Consider the following 17,710-nt stretch of genomic DNA (forward strand, 5'->3'; position numbering starts at 1 on the left):
CCCACTTCACAGTATAGCACATGTTAGCTTCGTTATTCCCAAGGGGCTGTCTCCACCAGGAAGCTGGGGGCTGCGTCCCCCCAGAGGTGAAAGCCACACCCAGGTGCCCTCCCTGCCCCAGGCTCCCGTCTGATAGTACAACTTACTCGGCCACTTCAGAATGGACTGGCTGCTCCCCACATACCTGTGAAAATTCGCTCATCAAACATCCTGGGGAGAGAGGAGAGACTGGCGTGAGGGCAATGCAGGCCTGGGGGACCCCCAAGCTCGGGAACAGGCCTCCACACCCCTTGGGGATGCTCACTTGAGTCCCACAACACACGACTACCGCTAGAGAGCTGGGTCCCGGGCTGGTCACACATGGGGGCAGAAGACGGCATGTTCCAGAACAGCCGGGAACCCCAAACCACTTCTCTGTAGTCCCCGGCTGGTCCTGGAGGCTCCAACCTGTTCATCGTGGGGCCCTGGGGGCTCTCTGTGGCCCACCCTGAGCACTCTGTGGCCACCGCTGGAAGATGGTCCGGGGGCCGACCTCGCTCCCAAGAAGCTCTCTGTTATCTGTGCAAGCCAGGCCTGTCACCAGATCACAGCCACTGCGGGGGAATCCACGGGACATGTGGATTGGGAGTCAACGGAACCCAGGCAGGGAGGCCGTCGGGCAAGTGGGCAACAGGGGAGCCCCTGAGGGCCATGCCATCAGCACGCAGACTGTAGACTGGAGGGACGGCTGGGGGCCTGTGGCCATTCGGGACCCCTGCATCGCCCTGCCAAGATGCCTGGAAGTCTGGGCCAGGAACGGGGTGGCAGAGGGAAGGTTGGCGAGGAAGCTGGGGTCACCCACCCCTCCACCTCCAGGGGCGGTTCTGCGGCAGGCCCCCCCCCCGGACCGGCCTGGACTCAAGAACCAAATGGTCCCCAAGGCGGGCCCAGTGGGAAATGTAAAGAGGGGCCACAGAGTCAGCGTGGGAGGCAGAGGTGGGGTCCCCTGCTGCTCCTGGGGGCCCCCGTTTATCCGGGCCCCCGAGGCTGAACAGCAGTCACAGGACCAACTCTAGGGAAAACTGACTCTCTCTCTGAGGCCCGCTTCCCCTGCGGGGGACGAGGAACTGCCAGCCTCGACTCTGGTTTGACGATCAGGTCACCTACGTATTGCCGAGCCCGAGGGCCAGGGGCTCAAGACAGCGAGTGATCTGCCCGGTTTCCTGGGGGACAGGGAGGTCTGACGTGGCTCCAGGCCTGTGACAGACACCCTCACGGGTTGCCCGGCCTGGAAGGCCCATTTGACGGGCGCAGACGGGGGTTTGCTGTCCCTCTCCCAAACCCACCCCAGGCTTCTAGAATCCCCTCCGGACACTCGTCCCCCTTAAGTCCTGCCTTAGCTAGAAGCTGCGTGTCCGCTCCTCAGGTAGAAACTTGGATCCTCTCGCTGGGGGCTGGTGTCCTGGCAGGAACTGGGGTTTTGGGGGCCGGGCAGCTCGCCGGCCACTGCTGACACCCTCAGGCCTCATCGAGCGGCTTCTCCCCTTGACCTCCCCCCACCCCCCAGACACGTGGGTCGGGGCAGAGACTCCACCCGCTGGCTGCTCCTAAGCCCTTCCTCCCGACTCATTTCTGCCTGGACCACCTCACAGGCTCGGCTGACCAGGCCGGGCCGAGTAACAGCTGAAAACGTCTGGAGGGACCGACGGAGCAGCCGCTGTTCCGTGAGCGTCAGTCACGTCCAGTCCTCTGGTCTCCCGTCAGCGGTGTGAGGTGTGGGCAACCAGGAGCCCCGTTTCACAGAGGCGGAAAGGGAGGCACAGAGCAGTTAAGTCACTTGCCCGAGGACACACAGCTGGTGGGGGGAGGGCCAGGACTTGAACTCAGGCTGTCAGCACTTTACCGGTCTTTTACCCACGAGGGGGAAGAGGTCAAGGGAAAGGACTAGGGTTTACTGAGCATGAGGTGTGTTACGTCTGCCTCATTTTATGTCGAGAAAAACTTGGGGGGGGTGCATGGGTGTGAATACATCATTGTCCTTATTTTTACAAATGAGGGCACAGGCTCAGAAGAGAGGCGCTATTCAAGGTAATCATGCTGAGAGTGACTTTAGGCCCAATTTGCCTGATGCCAAGGCCGCCTCCTCCAGGAAGCCCCATAGGCTTGCTGCTCAGATGCCTACTGACTCGACAACCGGAAATCTGCTGTCCTCTCATGCCCTGGACTCATCACAGGAGTGAAACCCTCGCCCCTCCCCCCCACCAATGACTGGTAGTGGCCTCTGGGGACCGGTGGGGACTCTGCCCGCTGATTGTGAGGTCCTCGGGGGAGCCCAGTGAAGGGCGGGGCCTGTAGGAGCCACAGGCAAATACTAGTGAAGAATTGAATACAGTACGGTTTAGACTGAGGGCGGTCAAGGTCAGCCATGGTGAGGACCCAAATACCATGGTCAGGCACATACGGGGACACCAAGGTGTCCCTGCAACTTTCTTCTCACCTAGGCCCCCGTCCCCCTCCCAAGAGTCAACTGAAGGAAACACACTTAGGCAGCAGCAAGAGAGAGTTAAGCTAGACAACAGTGGGCACTGCCTGACACTGACTTCAGCTCACTCCAGAATGATCTGTCAAGTGGGACCCCACAGTCGGGGTCGTGAGGGCACAGGAGACGGCGCAGAGGCGGTCCCACTGCCACAAGGGAGCAGGGGAGAAGTTCCTCCTCCTGTCAGTGGGGACCCCCTTTCCCACTGCTGTGTCCTCCCTGGTGAGCCCTTCCCGGCCCAGGCTGACAACGCTCAGATCCCATCTCTGGAGCATCTCCAAGTCAGCACACCCCGCGTGGACTTCCCACCGCACCCCTGCTTCCCCAATCGTACACTCAGACACACGGGGTGATCCCGGCCTCCGTGCTCCCCTCCACGCTCCCACATTTAGCCGGCAAACCCGGCTCAGCTCGGATTCCAGCCCAAATGCAGCCACCTCGTTCCCTCCGCCCACCACGCCAGCCCCCACCTATGCCAGGCCTCCTCCTGAGTCTCCCCACCCCTGGGGCTTGCTGCTCACCCCCCAACCCCCGCAACCCCGCTCTGGCCTCCAGCAACCCCACAGAGGTCCTTCCCATGGCTGGAGAACAGCGCTGTGCTCTCAGAGCAGATCCCCAGCCCCCACCCGGCCTCCTTGCATTAGCCCCGCACGCACACACTGGGCATCTACGGTATCCTGGGGGCCGTTCAGGGCACTGGGGATTCAGCGATGAGACCAACAGTCCTTGCCCTCAGTTCCGGCCATTAGTCTAACGAGCACACACGTGAGCACACGCACACGCCGGGAGCGCACCCTCACGGGGCTCCGGACACATGCCTGTGAGGGGGCCGGGGCGGCGCTGCCCGGAGGCAGGGGTCTGGCCACCCCTCCGTCTCTAAGCAATTAGGAGGAAGCGTCCCGGGCAGTCTGGGCATTGCCCGGAGGCCCTGATGCTTCCTGGATGGTGGGTCCAACCAGTAAACTCCCCTGTCAGAGTCCGGAGCAGAGGCTGGGGGATGGGCGGTAGCGGCCTCCCTCCCCCACACTCACCCCACCCCCCGCTTCTCCCCGCCCCCCACACCAAACTCAGCCACCCTGGAGGGCTGCTGCTCCGGAGAGCATCCTGTCTGCCCTCTCCCACCCACCCACCGCTGCGTCAGGGGAGCCGGCTGCCTGGGAGGGCGGGGAGGGCGTCCAGCCCCCAGCAGGGAGGGCAGCCCCATGTGGGTGTGAAGGGGAGAAGCCGACCTGCCCCACCTGAGCTCAGGAGAGCCCCTTTCCAATGGCAGTAAGTTCAAAGGCCTCAGGTCTTCATTAGGGAGAGGAAAACACCTCTTACAAAGAACCGATGGGGTGCCTGCTTGGGCCAGGCTCTGTGCCTCTGTTTCCCGTTCAGGCCTCAGAAGGGGCCAGGAAGTGGGGGGGCCCCGCACAGCTGCCAGGTTAAGGAGCCGGAAACCCCCTCCCAGACCTGCCTGTTCTGTTGGCTGGGTCTGAACCCCTTCACTCCAGCCCTGCGCAGCCATCGCCTCCTGGGAGCCCCTGCCCCCTCCTCACCCCTGTCACACCCCCCCACCCAGACACCCCGGCACCCCAAACTCGGGCCCCACCCCCCACCCCGTACCTCTTAATGACGAAGTGGATGCTGTGTCGCTCCTCCAGGATCCGCTTCAGCTTGGGGACCCCATAGGTGCAGGGGCGCTTGAAGGGGATCTTGTCCGGGATCCCCACGATCTCCACAGCCTCCGGGTCGCAAGCGATCTTCCTGTAGGGGACGGGGACCATGTGGTCCAGGCCCAGGGCTTCCGCTGGAAGGGCAATGGCAAGGCTGAGCATGGGACAGAAGCGGCGGGACATGCGGGGCCCCAGGGCCGTGGGCACCGTGACCTTCCCCCGCCCCCTTCCTTGCACCAAGGGGGCCATGCAGCAGCATGTCACTTCCTCTTGGAAACTGCCCACAGGCTCCCATCCCCCTCAGCGACAGCCAGAGTCCCACCTGGGCTTATGAGGCCCCATGTGACCAGGACGCCATCACCTCTGATCTGAGGTCCCTCCTTTCACCTCTCAGCTTACCCTGCTCTCTCCAGCCTCCTTGTTGCTTCCCTAACAGGCCAGACACACACCTGTCCCAGGGCCTTTGCACATGCTTTTCCGGCTACTGAGATACTCTTCTCCCAGATCACCATTCACTTCTCTCCCTCCCTTTCCCCATTCAAGCGTCCCCTCCAATGTCCCCTCATCAGCCGACAACAGCCCTTCCATCTCTCTGCCATACCCTGCTCTGTTTTCTATACCCCATTTACTGTGACCCGACACCATAAACATATTCATCTGTACGCTTGTCCACTGTCCGGAACGTCAGCTCCACGGGAGCAGGGGGCGGTCGCTGCTCCACGCCTGGGATCCAGATAGGATGGGACACAGGCTAGCTGCTCCCTGTACCCCATGAGTGAAAAAAAGGCTGGAGGAAGCTTCTCAGCAGGACCCCTCCAGCCCCCCAGATATGCTCTTTCCTCCAGGGAGGCGTCTGGCTTTCCTCTCACTCATCACAGACAGAAACGAGACACTGACAACTTTGCCAACGGCAGTGTAGACAGAATCCGGGCTTAGGAAGTGGTGACTCGTTCCTTTCTTCCTTCCAGACCTGGCCAGGCTCCCCACTGCCTCGTCCCTCCCGATTCCTGCAAGGGTCCTGCGTCCCCGGGGCCCTTCCTCGGGCCCCTCCCCATCCTGGCCTCACTCCTCCGTCCACACGACGCGTTGCCTGTGTTCCGGCAAGTGCCAGCCCCGAGCTGGCCTCCCTCGTGGCCACACCCTGGCCGGGACGGGGCAGAGCTGCCCAGGGCCCTCCCTGGCGTGTCGTCAAGACTGTTTTCCTGTTAATGCAGCCAGGTCTGCGTTGGTGGCTTTGGCAGCCAGATCCTACTGTGAAGCCACACTTAGCTCGTTGTCAAATTAAACCCTCGAAGTCTCAACAGCTGTCAAACCACTTCTCCCCCCACCCCCCAGCCCCAGCCCCAGCCCCGAGCGATGGCTCCGGTGAGTCTGCGTGCACTCGTCTCCACTCGGGCTCATGTCACTTGCTGGGCCTGTCTCTTCCGCCGCGAGGATGCCTGGTGGACAGAAGGTGACCCCGCCTGACCCCCACCCTCTGCTCCCTGGGAAGGTGAAGTTGCAGCCGCCAGGCAGGAGCCTCCGTCCCTCATAGTCTCAACCTCCTCCCAGGTGACAGTGTTCCGGAGGCCTCCTAAAGGCGGCGGATCCCCCGTTTCTTCCCTGTTTCATCCCCCACCCCCGCTGCACCCCCAGCCGCACTGCTGGCCCCTTCACCCAGAGCTGGTGACCAGAAGGGCAGAGCCGGGAGCAGCCTCCATTAGTCTAGGGTGTGCGGGATGCTGCTGGCTGCCACTCGAGGTCCTCACCCCCAGGGACATCCCCAGGCCTCCGGGGAACTTCCTTCTCCCCAGCGCAGCTGCAGGGGAAGTTCTGGCCCAAGAAGGGGCAAGGCCTCAGCCACTCGAGTCCAGTGCTCCTCCCTGGATTTGGACGGGGTGAGGCCAGGGCTGGCATGGCAAAAGGCTCAGCGTTCTGGACACATCCAGAGTACGCAATAGGCAAGAAGACGGGCGGCTGCTGTGCCAATTTGGCTGGGGCAGAACGCTCCCAAGGCAGCCGCAGCCAGCCCTCCCCAGATTCCCATCCAGCTCACACCTGCCTAGACGAGACGGGGAGGGGAGGATTGGGTCCCTGGAGAGACCACATCAAAGGTAATCAAAGGTGCTCAGCCCATCCCAGACTCCTCACGAGGCCTCCGGAGCCTACCTCCTGCTCAACCCCACCCCAACCCACAAGGCACAGCTTGCCAAAGCCCCACGGCGGATCAAAGGGCACCTCCTCCAGGAAGGCATCCCTGACTCCTCAAGTCTGGGGAGACCTCACTTTCTTTTGAGCTGCCCTGTCTTTCCGAGGGCCCCCACCCCTGTGTATTACTGTACACTACTCCGTCCTACTGCAAGCGGCTGCACACACCTGTAGACACCTCTCCTGACACCTGCCAAGCACCTTGAGATCAGCGGCGGCCTCTGGGCCTGGCACAAGGTAAGGAGCGGGATGCTTAAAATTTGTGACTGATAAGTGAGCGAACCAGTAAATGCGTGAGAAGAGAAAAGAGGGGAGGGGGAAAGGGTGACAGGTGACCTAAGAAGTCGCATGGTCTTCAGTGTTCCCAAACTCCCGGTTATTTCCTTGAGTGATACAGCTGAGGAGAGAGTCCTGTTTTTCCCAATAAGCCCCTTTCAGCCCACCAGAATTTATGATAAGGAGGGGCGGGCCCCCAGAGCCCTCAGGATGGGGACCAGTTGCAAGGGCAACCAACCACCTGATGAGAGGGTGGGCACTTCCGGCCCCATCCCTATCTCCTGGGAGGGGCGAAGACTGAGCTAATCATGGAGGGGGGGCATTTTAATCAATCCTGCCTATTTCATGGGACCTCTATAAAAACCCTAAACGAGGGGCTTCAGAGAGCTTCTGGGTTGGTCTGCCCCTGTGCCAGGAGGGTGCACCTCAAACCCCACCAGGACAGAAGCTCTGGTGCTTGAGACCCTTCTGGACCTCACCCTATGTGTCCCATCATCTCCCTGCTCATCTGTATCCTTTATAATAAACTGCTAAAGACAGATAAAGCGTGTCCAGGTTCTAGCTGCTGTTCCAGCAGACCGTCCGAACCTGGTGCGGGGGGTTGTCGTGGGAACCGTGGATGTGGAGCCAAGTGGGACAGCAGTGCAAATGCCCTGGGGTCATCTTGTGGGACCGAGTCCTTAACCTGCAGGCTCTGCGTCATTCCGGTGTCGTGACCGAACTGTAGAGGCCACCCAGACAGAGCACTGCTTGCCGTGGAAAACCCCCTTTGGGTGTCAGAAGCATTAGAGAGAGGGTTTTCCTTTAGCAAGGCAGGAGGGGAGGGAGGAAGAGGAGGAGAGGAGAGAAGGACGGAAGGAGAGAGAAGGAAGGGAAGAGGCAAAAGCCCCACCCTGTCCTTTCTGCTTAAGGCGAGAAGGCCAAGGCTAGAGAGGGAGGCAGCCCACTCCTCTTGGTCACCTGGGGCAAGCGGCTGTGGACTCCCAGCACAGTGCTCCTCCCAGACCATGCATGTTCAGGGAGCTCCCAGGGTCCCTGCCCCTCCTCTCCGTTGGCAGGCCTGGGTGGCATCCGTCCCTGCCCTCCCTTCGCCCCATGGGCAGAGAGGGCTGACATGCGCTCTGAGCCTGGCGCTGTCCTGGGTGCTGGGGACACACAGAGGGGCCGGCGAGGACACAGGAAGACACAGACAAGGCACGTCAAACGGGGACACGTACAGGGAAGGGCCCACTGGGGCTCTGGGAGCCCCATGGCCCGGGCCGAGCCTCGAGGAACCAGTGGCAGTCTGCTCCCCAGACACGCAAAGGGCACGCCAGGCAAGGGGGGCCCGGCACAAAGGCAAGGGAGGCAAGGAACGGCGCAGTCTGTGGGGGACTTGTGAGCATGAGGCCGCGGCCACTCTCCTGGGTCTCCTCTGCAGGGTGTCATCCCCCCCAGCCCCCCAACCAGCGACCTGCAGGTGAGTCCAGCTTGGGGCTCTGCCATCAGTCCCGCCCCCTGGAAAAGTCTGGAAGGGAAATATTGACACAACCGCCCCCTCCCCAGACGCCGGTACCAGCATATGGCTCCCGCTGTCATGTTAGGGAACACGAGTGATTGCCACGTAATGAGATGCTCAACACGCTGCTGGGGGCCACACGGCGGGCCGCGCCGCCCACTCACCATATCTGCTGTTGAACAGGATCTGCACGCACTCCCGGAGCGTGTTGATGTCCTCGGTTTCCTTTATGAAGGCGTCCCACTTCTCTATCAAAACACAGGAGGTACGAGGGAGGGTGGGTCCGGGCAGGGACGGCACGGCCCCGCCGCCTCCCCCTCCCCTCCCCCACAGGATCCTCCTAGCAGGGGTTGGGCCCCGGAGACGGCCACACTGGAGGCCCCCAGAGTCCCACGGAGTTCTTCTTCTGTTCACTGCCGCCTCAGACACCCAGCCTCCTCCGGCAGGCAACCCTGCCCAGATCCAGGGTGCTCGGAGGGCCTCCCCCACCCCTCCGGCTCTCTTCTCTTGCCTCTGTTGGGCCCTGGGGTCGGTGCGTACGATGTGGGCTCAGCCTGTCCCTCCTGGGTGTCTCCTGCCCCACACAGGCAGGGGGTCTGAGGGGGTGCTCCCTGAGAGGAGTCGCCGAGTCCTGCCCTCGAAGGCACTAACCCTCAGGCTTTGCACTTCCTGGGTCTTCCCCGGCCTTGGCCCGGTGGCCTCCCTCAAACCCTCAGCTCTGCTGGTCTCTTGCCCGGAAACAAAGCCTCTGCCTCCACTTACTATTAATAACTAGAGCTATCATTTGGTTCATTGTAACACCATTATAAATGCCACCTTTAATTTATTTATTATTTTTGCTTTTTAAGAGATTTTATTTATCTGTCAGAAAGCGAGCACAAACAAGGGGAGCGGCAGGCAGAGGGGGAAGCAGGCTCCCCGCTGAGCAGAGAGCCCGATGCGGGGCTCGATCCTAGGACCCTGGGATCATGACCTGAGCTGAAGGCAGATGTTTCACTGAGCTACCTAGGCGTTCCCCATCTTTAATTTATTAAGGGCTTATCTGTGATGAATACTTTATATATTACATCCCAGTTCGTCCCTCATGACAGCTTTGAAGCACAGACAATATTCCCACTTCTCAGGCCGGAAAACCAGGCTCAGAGAGGCTGAGCATTTCGCCTGAGATCACCCAGCAAGCACCCAGCACGCGGCTGGTACCCCTTGCCCACCACAGCCTCCCGTGATGCTACTGCACCAGGGATGGACCCCGCGTGGGGCCGCGGGGGTCTCCATTCTGATCTCAGGGGGTGACATCTTCTTAAAGAGCCTCTCACGGAAGGTGAGGCCGAGATCCCCACCATGTGTCACTGCCAGGCAATCTTGCTTCATCCCCATCCACGAATCCCAAATAACAGGGTGGTATTTGTAAAACCCGTCCACATAGTTCTGTGGCCCTCCCGTCTTCAGGAGGTGGAGTTCAGATGGCCTTCAGCAGCCGCTGCCAGCACCCCGAGTCCAACCTCGTGACACAGAAATCCTGAGCCAGAAGCACCCAGCTAAGCTGTTTCCGAATTCCAGACCCGCCCAAACGACAACGTGTAAACGCTTGCCGGTGTAAGCTAAGTCCTGGGGCAGTTTGTTACACAGCAACACCTAACTGTTACACCCTGGTTTCACTCCCAAGCCACTGGTGCAGAGCCGTCCCTCCCTTCTCTCGCAAAGGCCCAGCAGACACATCTCCATTTCGGGAAGCAGCACCCTCAGCCCCGGACCCCCACTCTGGTCACGGCGCTGCTGTAGGCACCATCCTACCTGACTTGTCGTGGACGATGGAGAAGAGGATGCGCTTCGAGGCATGGACGTTCTGGATGAGAGGACCACCAGGCCCGGGGGGCTTCTGTCCTGGACAAGGGAGAGGAAAGGCGCACGTTCGAGGGGGGGCCCCCCCACCCCGATCTGGCCTGGATGCAAAGATGCTGGCTCTGGGGTAACAGTCTCATCCATCAAGGAGAACTCAGAGCTCTGACCTAGGGTCGTAAGCTCAGGGCAAGTTCCCTGCCCGGAGGCCTGAGGCATTCTTCAGCAGAGTTTGCTGTCCGAAGGGCAGATCAGGGAGGCCAGAGTCAGGATGCCCGACGATACGTGGGACCCCAGTTTAGGCGTGTAAGTCCCATCGCGCTGCTCAACGCGCCGTTTGGCCGGGGGTGGGGAGGAGGGGAGGGAAGTCCTTTTTTCTCCTTCTCCTAACAGTAAGTGCAACTTATAAGCACCTACTGTGTACCAAGCACTGGGCTGTGCCTTAACACAGCAGCTGTCAAGCCCGAGCACCCGCTGGAGCCACTTGGCAGATTTAAATACACAGACACTTGGGCCCCCAGCTGCCCCCAAAGCTTCAGATCTAGCAGGATGGCGGCAGGGCCTGGGAACATGCATTTCAAACTTGCCCTGTCATTTGACCACAATAATAACCTTCGGAGGGGTCCTGCTGGCATCTCGACTTTAAGGCCGAGGAAACAGAGGCTCAGGGAGGTAGAGATTTGCTGTGGGGCACAGCCGCTAAGCAGAGGAGCCAGGGTAGAAGAGAAATATTCCTCACACCCAGCTGTCCCTTCTCTTATGCTTTCGGGACCCCTAATCCAGGCCAGGTCTTTCCCAGGCGCTCGTTAAACGCTTGTGACCGGTTTGACTGTTTACTCCCTCCATAGGCTCCTCTGTAGGGGCCCCTCAAACATCTCCTGGTCTCAGCCCCTTGTCCCGACATGTCTCCTTCCTCCTGGGGTGTGCCTGAGCACCCCCATCTGCCCAGGGAGGGATCCACCCCCCGCAGGAGTGACTCCTGTCCCACCCCCCGGACACAGGGTCCCAGCAGCAGCTTACCACAGCAGTCGGGGAAGTCCTGGGCCCCAGCGGCCTTGGGCTCAGGCCCAGGCCGGCCAAGGCCCAGGTCACTGGGGGCAAGTGGGCAGGCGGGCGCCTCCTGCTTGAGCTCTCTGGTGGTGTGGTTAGGGAGTGCGGGGCTGTACAGGAAGCTGGCCACAGAGGAGGTGGCGGTGGGGGGAAGGTCCTGGGGTGGCCCCTTGGGGGCCTGGCCGTGCAGGCCGCAGTCCCGAGAGGCCTTGGCTATCAGGGAGACACCGTTCAGCTCCACGAGGGCCTTCGAGTCCCGTCCACCATCCTCAAGAGGCCTGGGGGATGGAGAGGACACGGGTCAGGTTCCCACACCTGGCCCTCTGAACAACAGGACGGCCTACGAGGTACACCGTGGGGAGCCGGTCCCCATTCTATAGGCGGGGTGCAGACCCAGGGCAGGGATGTGATGTGGCCACGGGCACAAGGCTGGGCCACTGGAGGCGCCCGGCCCTGCCCCTCGGCCCCTACCTCCCTCATAACCCCCACCCGGGGGAGCATGCCTCACCTCCATCGCCAGACTGGGAGTTTGCCAACCGGGGTCCCTCATGGGTGTCTGAAGTCCCCTCCCATGACGGGGTAAGTGGCCTCAGGTGGCTAAGCCAGCACGGAAGCAGGTCAACCCCCAACCCCACCGCCTGCGCTGGCCCGCCCTGGCCTGGCCCTCACGGTCCAGCAACCAGGCTCTGGGCCTACTCCCAGGCTGACGGCTCACTTACCTCTTTTTTTTTTTTTTTTTAAAGATTTTATTTATTTATTTGACAGACAGAGATCACAAGCAGGCAGAGAGGCAGGCAGAGAGAGAGAGGTGGAAGCAGGCTCCCCGCTGAGCAGAGAGCCCGATGCGGGGCTCGATCCCAGGGCCCTGGGATCATGACCTGAGCTGAAGGCAGAGGCTTTAACCCACTGAGCCACCCAGGCGCCCCGCTCACTTACCTCTTGAGCTTGAAGCGGATCCGGTGGCTGTGCTCCAGGATGGCCATGAGGGCCTTGGGGTCGTAGTCGGCTGGCCTCCGGAAGGCCAGGCCCTCGGGCAGCCCCTGCACGGCCAGCAGCCCCGGCTCCCTGAGCAGCCTCTCATAGGGCAGGGGTACCACGCTGGCCCTTCCCAGGGCCTCGCCTGTGGGGGAGGGGGTCGAGGAGAGGGTCTAGTATGAGAGGGCAGCCAGGCTGGCGCGGGGGCCAGGTGCGCCCCGGAGCTGGGGCCATGTGGAGTCCCTCCCTGCGGCGCCGGGTTCCCGGGAAACTGGATCCCACGGGCCCCTTCCCTGCGGACTTCACACAGAACAAGGAAGGCTCTGTAGGCCAAGTGGGGCAGGCGGGTGCTGGGGATGGGCCCCTCTGTGTGCCCTGAGGCTGGGGCCCCCCCACCATGTCCGGGGTTCCTGGCTTCTCTCGCCATTCTGTCCTCTCTGGGCACCCGGGCGGAGGGGAGAGCGGGGCTCAGGGCTGCGGGCGGGAGCTCAGGAGGAAACCCGGTAGAGAGAAAGGAGGGCAGCGCAGAGATCGCAGGGGAGAAAGCCACAGGGAGGAAGGGAGGAGGGAGAAAACCGGAGAAAGAGGGGAAGCGGACAGGTAGGGATGAGGAAGGGCTGAGTGGAGGGGAGACTCCCTGGGGACTGAGCGGGAGGGGGGGACACAGCCAAGGGGCCTGGGCTCAGGAACACCTGCCGTCACTCCCACACTGCAGCCCTCCCGGAGCCAGAAAGAGGCCGTTCACCTCAGATGCCGCCCGAGGTGGGCAACTGGGGGGCGGGGGCGGGGCAGAGCGGGCAGTGGTGTGTGTGTGGGGGGGGGTTTGAGGGCACGAACCCTGTAGCTGGCAAAGCCAACCACATGTGACAAGTCCTCCCATCCCGGGGTGGCCGGCGTGCCCGCGCCGGGCCTCTGGGCATCCGTCCCACCTGGGCCTCCCCTTCCTCCTGACGGCAGGAGCTCGCTCAGACCTGTGCTCCACACAGAGCCCAAGGTCACCGGGAGGCCGTGACAGCTACCACTGGGCCAGAGGCCAGGCCTGCCCACCTCCCCCAAGCCCCAGAGGAAGGACTTGGCTAACGAGTTAAGTTAGCGCTCACTCAGTCATTCAACAAACACCCTGCGGGCCTCAGCCCATCGCCTGAGCTGCGGAGGGGGCAGGCACAGACCCCAGCCCCAGAGGGCACTGGGCTGGTGAGAGGTCACAACACAGTGGGTCCCCAAAGGGGGCACGAAGCCAGCAGCAGGGGCTTCCCAGATCTGAGCCTTAGAGAACAAGGCAGGGTCCGCCGGACAGAGGCGTAGCGAGAGGCATAGCGGCGCGGAGGTGAGGTGTGAGATGGAGCCAGAGTGGGCTGGGGAAGGGGAAGTGGCTTCTCGAGGCAGGGCAGCAGGGCAGCAGGGCTGGGGTCGGGGCAGAGCCCAGCTGCGGCAGGGAGGGTGACAGGGAGCCCCCGAGGCCATGGTCAGAAGATGCCCTTGGTCACAGGACAGGTGGGCACAGCAGGGAGCTGGCAAGAGCAGGCCAGGGCGGGCCCGGGGAGGTGTGGACGGCAGGGGGCTGGGAGGGGCCTGCTCCGCGGGATGGGGACTGGGGCTCCCACCCACCTGGGGGCCCCAAATGGAATGAGGAAGGATCTTACTATAAAGAACATCAAACACCTCCTCTACCATCTTGCGCAGAAGGTACACGTCCGAGCCGTGCTCCAGGGAAGCCCGAGGGATGCTCCGGCCGCCACCGTCGCCCCGCGACACCTTCTTGGGCTGCTCTGCCTCCGGCTCCTTCCAGGGGGCCCCGCCTGTGGGACACAGAGCAGCCGGGCCAGGATGAGCACCTGTCTTTCCCCCCTGCCCGGCAAGCTGAGGTGTCCCTGCCCCACGCGGAACCCTGTGGCGGACACTCAACGTGGAGTGGAAATGAATGAAGGAAGGAAGGAAGGAATGAATGAGGGACGAGTGAGCGGGCCCGGCCCCAACCCCCTGCCCAGGGCCGAGGCTGCTCATCTGGGAGCTCCCGGAGCCTAACACGGGGCTTGGGTCTCAGCCTGGTCACCTCCAACTCACTGTGTGACCTTGGGCAAGTCCCTTGCCTCTCTGGGCCTCAGGGTGTCAGCTCTCACAGAAGACCAGCTGGCCCGGCTCAGAACTGGGGTTCAAACACTGCCGGTTCCACGCACCCCTCTCTGTCCTCGGACACTGACGCCGCCTTAAATAGTCAAGGCCCCGGTCTGCTGCTCTGCCCCGTGAGGAGATGATGGGGACCCCACCAGGAGGCCAAGGGGGCTACAAAGAGGCAGGGTCGTGCCAGGCTGAGCCAGGGAGTGTCCGTGGACCCCTGGAAAGGGAGATGATGGAAACTTCATGGGAAAGGGGACGAGATGGGGCCCTGAAGGCCCCCTTGCAGTCGGGAGCCTGATTCCCTCCCGGGATCTGCGGAGCCTGAAATAAACCGGCCGAGCTCCCGGGACTAAAAATAGTAGCTCTGCCAGGCTTGGGAAGCCAGGTGCATCTTCCCCGGCCCCCGCCTGGCAAACTGGGGGCCACAGAAGCCTGCCACTGTCTATTCTACCCTGGGCCATTCCCCTCCCACCCGTCGAGAGGGGACAGGCTCTGAGAGCTGAGTGGGGGTGGGGCTGGGGCGGCTGGGGAAGCCTCTGGACCCCAGTGATGACCTGCCTGGTGCTGGGGGGCCAGCCTTCCCCGAAATGCCTGATCTAGGCTCCAGACCCCAGGGGCCCTCCCCTTTCACAGACAAGGAGGTTGAGACCCAGTAGCTGGCAGGTGGCAGAGCCAGGACAGAGCCTGGGGGACAGCCCCGAACCCTGTAGGACCTAACCCACCAAAAACATGAAGCTAACGCGCTCACCGGGGGCACAGATGGAAATTCAGGGCACGAGAAGCTGGCACAGCGTGGGGAGTAACCACAGGGGCTGGGCCGGTCCGGGGAGAGGGCTGGCGTCTAGGGGTGGGGGGCGCAGATAGGGCCCCAGGAGGGAGGAACGTGGACACGGAGGCTGGGGAGACGTCTGCCGGCCGAGGAAAGGAGGGAGGGCCTCCCGGGTCGGGGGACAGCGGGCACAGAGGCAGAGGGGAGAACGTGTACAGAGCCGGTGAGCTGGCACTTGGGCCGGTGCCGCCTGCCGTCAGGGTGAAGGGTGCCGGAGGGGTGACGCAGACGGAGGGGCTGGGTTAGGCGGGTCTACAGGCCCCAGCAGAGTGTTGAGGAGTTGGGGGCTTCCGAACGACCCCCCCGCTTCGGGGCTCCCGGCTCCCAGCTCTGAGTGCTGCTCTCCTTTTCAAGTGACCAGGACCCCCCCCAGCCCATCCCCGGCAGGGCTCCCGGCAGGTGGGGGGCGGGGGCAGGAAGGATCCTGCTGCACCCGCCCCCCTTCCCCCCCGATTCTGAAGGAGTGCGGCAGGAAGAGCACGGGTTTCAGAACAGAAGCCTGGCCTCCATCACCTGGGGGCTCTGCCTCCCTGGGCACGCGGCTTAGGCTCACTGTGCCTCAGTTTCTCCCTCGTACACTAGTGTGGCTTCTGGAACCTGCTGGGGAAGCGAACAGAGCACGCGGCCTCGCCCAAAGCTCTACTGATCACCACTAACCACTCATTCTGCCGGTGTCCTCAGTCCCTTTGTCCCCAAGAGCCACCACGGGCCGCACACAGCCCGGGCTCAACAAGTGTCAGTTGAACAAGGACACCTGGGCACTGCATCAGAGACGCACAGGAGCCGGGCAACACTGGGCCTCAGGGTCCCCTTCTGTCAACGAGCAGATGGACGTGTCTGGGTCTGGCCCGCCCCGCGGTGGAGTCACCCGGTCTCTGGGGACCGAGGGTTGCTGGAAGAGTCATGCCCCGATGGTGCCCCGTTGGGAAGCCTGCACAGCCCCGGACACAGGGCACCCTGGCATTGCTCTGGGGACCCAGAGACACGCCGGGGCTCCCGCCCTCGGGGACCGCAGACCCACTGCCGTGAGTACCCACTGGAGCCCCGGGGTACTCACGGCAGAACCTGAGGAAATCGGACTGCAGCTCCTTCCGTGCGTTCAGGAACATCCTCCCCTTCTCGGTGCCCACCACGAAGGCACTCTCATCGTGCACGGCGACACAGGCCACCTCTGCGTTCAGCTTGGACAGCGCTGAGCACTGCGGGAGGGAGCAGGGTGTGTGAGCCTGGGGGAGGTCCCCCCACCACGGTTCTCAGTCGGAGCCTGCAGGAGGAAGGACTGAATGCCTCCCACCCCCCCAAAGCTTGGCCAAGGTCAAGGGAGAAGCCACGTCAGGGAGCCCCGAGAAGAACACAGACACAAGACCTCTGCTTTTCCCTCCTTCCTGGTCCTCCTAGCTCTAATGGGGCTTCCTGCTCGGGACTGGGCCACAATCCTGTCTTTGGTTTTTATAAAGTCCTAAATGAGGAGAGGTTGTGGGGCGGGGGGCAGGAGAACCAAGGCTCGGACAGACACAGGTTTCAATCCCCCATCAGCCGCTTCTTGCTGTGGGACTGACGCATGCCCGTCCCCTTCTGGGCCCAATCTGCAGAACAGGGACCAGCAGTGCAGCTCCCTTTCAGGGGGCTTGGTTGTGGGGACTCAGCGAGGCCCAGCAGGCAGGAAGGATCTCTAACCCGGGGTATCGCATGTGGGTCCACAAACAGAGAGGTCATTCCAGCAGCCCGAGTTGAGGGGTTGGCAGGCCTGCTGCACAGGAAGCCCGACCACGGGGGCCTTGCAACCAAGACCACCAGCATTTCAGCCCTCCAGACCTGTCGGCGGAAGCTCTCTGCCTGCCAAGCTCCCAGCATGTACTCAGCGCCCCCTAAATGCTGGGTTTCATGTGAGTTTAGTAGCGCTCGGCTGGTAGGCACGAAGTCTGGCTTCTCATCCTAGTTTTGCTGCTGTGTGACCTAGGACAGGTTCCTCAACCTCTCTGGACAATAATCATGCTCCCTGGCTCCAGCCCAGAGTCCCTGCGCTGAGGAAGCTGGGGACATCGTAGAGCCGACCTGCCTGTCCCCTGGGATCCCCTACAGTGAGGGGTGTGTGCTGATTTCCCGCTAAGATTAAAATAAAAACCTGCTGCTCGCTTCCCCCGTGGCAGTGCCACAGAATGTCACAAGCAAAGGGGACAAAGAGTCACTCGCTCCCCACACGGGAGGGCCCATCAGAGCTGGAGGGCTTCCCGCTAGATGGGGAGCCTGCTTCTCCCTCTGCCTTCTGCCCCTCCCTCCCTGCTCATGCCCTCTGTCTCTCCTTCTTTTTCTCTTAAAAAACAAAACAAAACAAAAAACTGGTCATGCTGTGTGACTCCAGGCAAGGTGCTGCCCTCTCTGAACTCAACTTCACCATCCTAACAGGCAGGGGTGCAGCTAGCAGACGCCATACAGCTTCCAACACCCCCCTACTCACTGTCCCAGAACCTACCCCCAGGGAAAGGCTACAGTAAAAATGACATTATCATTTCCTCATCCGGGAGAAACCATTACCAGCTTCGGTACGTAGGCAACGGTGCCAAAGGGATTACGAGGCCCCATTCCTCTCTCCTGGCCCTGAGATGCTATAACATCGGGGGTGACAGCTTCCTCATGAGTCACTGACCACACAGATCCTGTCCTCGGGGGGCCCTGCTGGGGGTCGGAGACCTGGGACCTTCCCAGTGATGGGACCAGAATGGCAAAAGGTGATGAAATGAGGACGAGGGGTCAGGGGACCAGGG

General features: G+C 62.1%; 1 protein-coding gene across 2 annotated transcripts in view; it reads right to left on the reverse strand.

The window, feature by feature from the left end:
* GTF2IRD1 (GTF2I repeat domain containing 1) overlaps nucleotides 1-17,710 on the reverse strand; it is a 95,697-nt gene that overhangs the window by 46,495 nt on the left and 31,492 nt on the right. For both annotated transcript variants that reach the window (XM_032872411.1, XM_032872410.1), the window contains exons 3-10: nucleotides 16,003-16,144; nucleotides 13,642-13,797; nucleotides 11,960-12,143; nucleotides 10,994-11,301; nucleotides 9,929-10,018; nucleotides 8,299-8,382; nucleotides 4,124-4,307; nucleotides 185-210 (exon numbers count right to left, since the gene is read on the reverse strand). In XM_032872411.1, coding sequence (XP_032728302.1) covers nucleotides 185-210; nucleotides 4,124-4,307; nucleotides 8,299-8,382; nucleotides 9,929-10,018; nucleotides 10,994-11,301; nucleotides 11,960-12,143; nucleotides 13,642-13,797; nucleotides 16,003-16,144 — 1,174 coding nt within the window. The remainder of the gene's footprint in view (nucleotides 1-184; nucleotides 211-4,123; nucleotides 4,308-8,298; nucleotides 8,383-9,928; nucleotides 10,019-10,993; nucleotides 11,302-11,959; nucleotides 12,144-13,641; nucleotides 13,798-16,002; nucleotides 16,145-17,710) is intronic.

Source organism: Lontra canadensis, unplaced genomic scaffold (genome assembly GCF_010015895.1).
Source record: "Lontra canadensis isolate GAN:19392208 unplaced genomic scaffold, GSC_riverotter_1.0 scaffold45, whole genome shotgun sequence".
NCBI classification, from domain to species: Eukaryota; Metazoa; Chordata; class Mammalia; order Carnivora; family Mustelidae; genus Lontra; species Lontra canadensis.